Raw genomic sequence first — 4,675 nt, 5'->3', positions numbered from 1 at the left:
TTTTTTGGCTCTTATTACTCGTAAATCATCATTTTAGTTTCGTGAGCAGCAAATTTGTGTTTTCTGTCCGAGTCCGATACCTTAGAACACACAAGACTCATTATGTATGTTGGAAACTCAGACTCACTATGTCTGTTGGAAACTTGGGCAGTGTTGGAAATTTTGGCAGGATGGAAAAACATAAAGCAACAGAATCACAGAGACAAACTGAAATCATAAGCAGCGACTTTGCTATCACGTCATTTTTTCAGGCAGTTCATCGTGGAGCTGCCATATGTTGTCACAGATGATAGATCAATCTTATTCTCTTGTCCCTTTGATGCAGTTTTTCTGTGTCCAGGTTATGCTAAAATATATCATGATTCATGAATGCTATGTAATATGTATTGTTGATCTCCTGTTGTGGGTAACTTGATATTTGTAAACTTAGCACTAGGCGTGCGAATTTGAACCGAACCGAACCGAACCGAGATTTGGGCAAATCGGTTCGGTTTCTATTAATTAAGTATACCGATAGGAAAGATTTTAATTAGGCTCGGTTAACCGAGATTTTCGGTTAACCGAGATTTTCGGTTTGGTTCGCTTGAACCGAACGGTTAACCGAAAAAAGAAAACCTTAAAGGTAGTCGTCGTTGCCTCTTTTCATTCTTTGATTTTTCTTCATTTCTTCTTCTTCAATTCACCATCTTTATTATCTTCGATTCATTATCATCTGTCCTCTTCTTTTTCGATTCATCATCATCTTCCTCAGTTATGATTTTTCTTCCATATATTATCATCTTCATCATCTTTTCTTTTGTGTTGCCTATTCTTCTTCTCGATACATCACCTTCTTCCTTTTCACGATTCATCATCATCATCATCACCTTCTTCCTTATCTGGATTCATCATCATCATCATCTTCTTCTTTTCCTCGTCCTTATTCTTTGACTTCGATACTGCAATCTTCGGCTTCGAGATCTCGCCACCGTTGCCTCCACAGCTCTACTCGTGGTCGTAGGGTTTTCCTTCTCTCAAAACAAATCTCAGATTCTTTTATTATTTTTTTTGTGTGTTAATGGGCCATGTTTTTGCAAGCCCAACGATCAAAAACATCTTTAGCCCAAAACTAATAAACCGAAATAACCGAATAGCAAAAACCGAAATAACCATCACCGAATCGAACCGAACCGAAATTTTAGTCGGTTTAATTCGGAACAGTTTTCAATTTCTAAAATAACCGAAAAACCGACATAACCGAACCGAAATACGCGAATAAACCGAAGTCGCAGGCCTACTTAGCACCATCCATATCTTTATATAAAATTAGCACTATTAGTCCATCATATAAAATAATTAATTCTTTCAGTGTTAAATCTGATATATACAATATACTAAATAAAAGTTAATTTTATTTAAAAAACTAAGATTAAATATTGATAGATTCTCAAAAATAGCACCAAAATAATTTTTTTTTCCAAACTTAGTATAACATCACTAAAATTTTAAAAATAACACCGTTTAATCTTTCAAAATTAAATCATAAATTCAAAATACTAAACCCTATCCCTCAAAACTATACCCTAAATATGAAATTAAGAACCCGAACCTAAAAAAATTCTAAAAATTAATTTTAAATATTTTAATGTATAAAATAGTGCTATTTTTGAAAATTTATGGAATGTATGCTATAATTGTCCATAAAACTTGTTTTAGTACTATTTTAGAGTATTTCTCTTAAATATTTGCATTGCTTATAAAATATATTTCAAAATATAAAATATATCTAAACAATACATGTTATTTATTGGAACCTTATTAAAACCTAAAAAATTGCAAATGTTATCTTACATTTAATATATAGTATATATACAACTAAAAGAAAGTTAAAAAGTTAAATCTGAGATTTCTAAACAATAGGGGTTTTGTTTTATTTGATGGATTTTACCAAATTTATATGTTTTCATCCAAATAAAATACCGAAAACCAAAAATAATTTTGCCAGCCTCTATGACGCCAAGTTGAAGCCCTAATTCCCCAATTCCTCTTCCGTTAGTTCGTTCACAAAACCCCTAGAAATACAGAGGACATAATTCTCAAAATCTTAGCAGTGATCATCGAACTTGCTTACAAGGTATGTTCTAATCCAATTCTTCTTCTTCTTCTTCTTCTACACCCCTTGATCGATACTTTATAGTTGCTTTATTGGTTTTTTAATTTTTTTACACCGTACCCTTCTTCTTCTTCTTCTTCTCAGATTCTAAAGGATGTTTGGTTTTTTTTGTGTGCTGGAATAAAGATCATGAGATTCAGAAAAGGAAGTAGAATTGAGGTGTATAGCCACAAAGAGGCACCGTATGGTGCGTGGCGATCAGCGGAGATTATATCGGGTAATGGTCATACTTATGGTATTAGATATTACTCTTTCGAACTTTCCAACAATGAGGCTGTTGAGGAGAGAGTTCCAAGGAAGATGATCAGGCCGTGTCCACCTCAAATAGATGTAGATAGATGGGAAGCTGGTGGTTTGGTTGAGGTTCTTGATAACAATATTTCCTGGAAAGCTGCTACGGTTCTGAAGGAGTTGTCTGGAAGATATTATGCGGTTCGGTTGCTTGATGCGGCGGTCGAACTCACAGTTCACAAAGTGAACCTCAGGGCTCGGCAATCTTGGCAAGATGAAAGATGGGTTGTGGTTGGAAAGGTAAGTCTTTAACTTAACTTATGTTATTTTGTATCCTTTGATGTTAATGGAGTTACACGATTACTAACTGTCTTATTAATAATCTTTTCAGGTATCTTGTTCTCTCAAGTCCTCTACGCTGACTGGATCAGATGTAGACCAGAATCTGAAGCCGCTTTTGAACAGTGTGGTGCCTCAGGAGACTAGTATTGCTTCTGTGAGAATGTTGAAGAGATCGTCACCCTGTGATTGGTCTGAGTCTGCTGAATCATGTACCAGAAGTCCTAAGAAGGTAAGAGCATTGGAGGAAGAGAGATATCAGCACTGGTTTGCTTCTTCTTCTTCTTCTTCAGCGGAGAAGGCTGCTTCTGAACGTATGGGTGGTAAATTGAATGTGCAAGCTTCGTTTAACAAGAAGATAACTGGTTTCCGACAAATGGTCAGGGTAAGATCAAAAAGATTTAGTGAATGTGTTGGTACTGGAAATGGTTGTTATGATACTGATGCATGCTCGGTTGGTAGTTGTAGCCCTATTAGTTATGATGAGAATGACATACCAACTTGTTTTCTAGATGGTCCTAGTCAAGGTGCCGACTCTTTTAGTAGTGATGCAGAATCTTCAGAAGAAGCATTTGGGCTCAGAGAGGAAGCTAGTTGGAAACATTCGTTAGCAAGTGGTGGAGCAGTGAGATCCTCTAGGCCTGAACTATACACTTACTGCAGAACACTGGGGAAACTATTTGCTTCCGGCCCCCTAAATTGGGATCAGGAAGCATCACTAACCGATCTCCGACTTTCTCTTAATATATCAGTTGATGAACATCTGATGGAGCTAAGACATCTAAAGTCGGCTGGTACTTATAGTTAATTTTGTTAGTATAAAATCTTCTCTTTTTGATCCTTGACAGTCTTATCTACAGGTGTTGGACATACTTCCCTGCAATGTGGAATCAACTGTTATATGTTGTTCTTTTTTCAGAGGATTCTTATAATGATTGTATAGACAGCAGAAGGGAAAGTATGTACGGAAACTCTGACCTTAATGAAAATTTCCAATCCTCAATTGTGTTTTTTTTCTTCTTATAGTCAGGCTAATTCCTTTGTTGTAATTTCTGGATAATTATATTTAAAGAAAAGTTATAGTATCCAAGCTTTAAGTTGAGTTATATTTTGGAGGATTCCGTTGTTCTGAAGCTGTCTTTTATTCATATATATGTAGTTATCTTTTACTGATATGTAGATACCTCAGTTTCTTGTGCTTAAGCTTCTTGATGAGATGAGTTACTTGTATATTCAGTGGTGGATTATTGAACTTCCCCTACATTTTTCAGGAACAGCTTAGCAATATCAGGTGCCTGCAGATATGATTGCTTCTAGAGATCTCTTACTCTGATGCTTGGGGTTTGAATGGTGTAAAACACAATGCCCCTTCTTTCTCAAATACATAACTGGAATTTTGCTAGGTGTTTTTTGGCTAGACATAATTGATTTGTTTCAGGTTTTCTTGGGCTAGCTACGTGCACAGGCTTTGGACTGGTCCTAGCCTAATGAGAATCATCTACAGTTTGGTTGAATAAGTTTGTGAAAGATTGGTAGGTAGGTATTAAGTGCACTAAATAGAGAGTTCATCTTCATGATAACATATGCCCTGTCTATACCTGAGAGAGTATTGAGTTGTGCCAAATATTTTGATAGTAGTTGCTCTTTCAGGTTGTGACATTTCAACCTGACTTACAGAGGTGCGGGGGTTCATATGTTAACATAAATCAAATTTATCCAGCTACTAATTCCTCTAATTGGGCTGTGGCATACTCACTTGCTTGTCAAGTATAACTTCACTCTTCAGCTTAAAGAAATTGAGAAGAGGAAGAGGAAGAGGAAGAAGACAGAAGAAGAATCCTTGTGAAGATGTATCATTCACTTTTTAGTTTTTATACCTGTTATAGACTCATATGTAATGATGTTCGTATGCCTTGACTACTTTTTATATAATATCTGTTTTGTACTAGCTTA

The 4,675-nt window shown here is 35.7% G+C and overlaps 1 protein-coding gene across 12 annotated transcripts; it reads left to right on the top strand.

Annotated features, from left to right (window-relative positions):
• LOC104708831 lies at positions 1,965–4,675 on the top strand. Of its 12 annotated transcripts, none has more exons than XM_010425467.2 (7): positions 1,965–2,113; positions 2,237–2,683; positions 2,775–3,516; positions 3,583–3,680; positions 3,994–4,072; positions 4,176–4,258; positions 4,373–4,675. In XM_010425467.2, exons 2-4 carry the CDS (start codon positions 2,282–2,284, stop codon positions 3,663–3,665), a joined length of 1,227 nt encoding a protein of 408 aa, XP_010423769.1. In that variant the 5' UTR covers positions 1,965–2,113; positions 2,237–2,281; the 3' UTR covers positions 3,666–3,680; positions 3,994–4,072; positions 4,176–4,258; positions 4,373–4,675. The 12 variants fall into 12 exon arrangements, with proteins under 12 accessions (XP_010423769.1, XP_010423764.1, XP_010423762.1 ...); XM_010425462.2 differs by having other exon boundaries at positions 4,161–4,258; XM_010425460.2 differs by having other exon boundaries at positions 3,994–4,258.

The sequence above is a fragment of the Camelina sativa genome, chromosome 8, assembly GCF_000633955.1.
Source record: "Camelina sativa cultivar DH55 chromosome 8, Cs, whole genome shotgun sequence".
Classification (NCBI taxonomy): Eukaryota; Viridiplantae; Streptophyta; class Magnoliopsida; order Brassicales; family Brassicaceae; genus Camelina; species Camelina sativa.
This window is presented reverse-complemented; position numbering and strand designations above follow the sequence as displayed.

Excerpts from the sequence above, each read along its gene's own strand:
- LOC104708831 (XM_010425459.2), top strand. The coding sequence starts at position 2,282 with ATGAGATTCAGAAAAGGAAGTAGAATTGAGGTGTATAGCCACAAAGAG. Across the intron at positions 2,684-2,774 it reads GATGGGTTGTGGTTGGAAAG|GTATCTTGTTCTCTCAAGTC; the intron begins GTAAGTCTTTAA and ends TAATCTTTTCAG. Across the intron at positions 3,517-3,582 it reads AAGACATCTAAAGTCGGCTG|GTGTTGGACATACTTCCCTG; the intron begins GTACTTATAGTT and ends TCTTATCTACAG.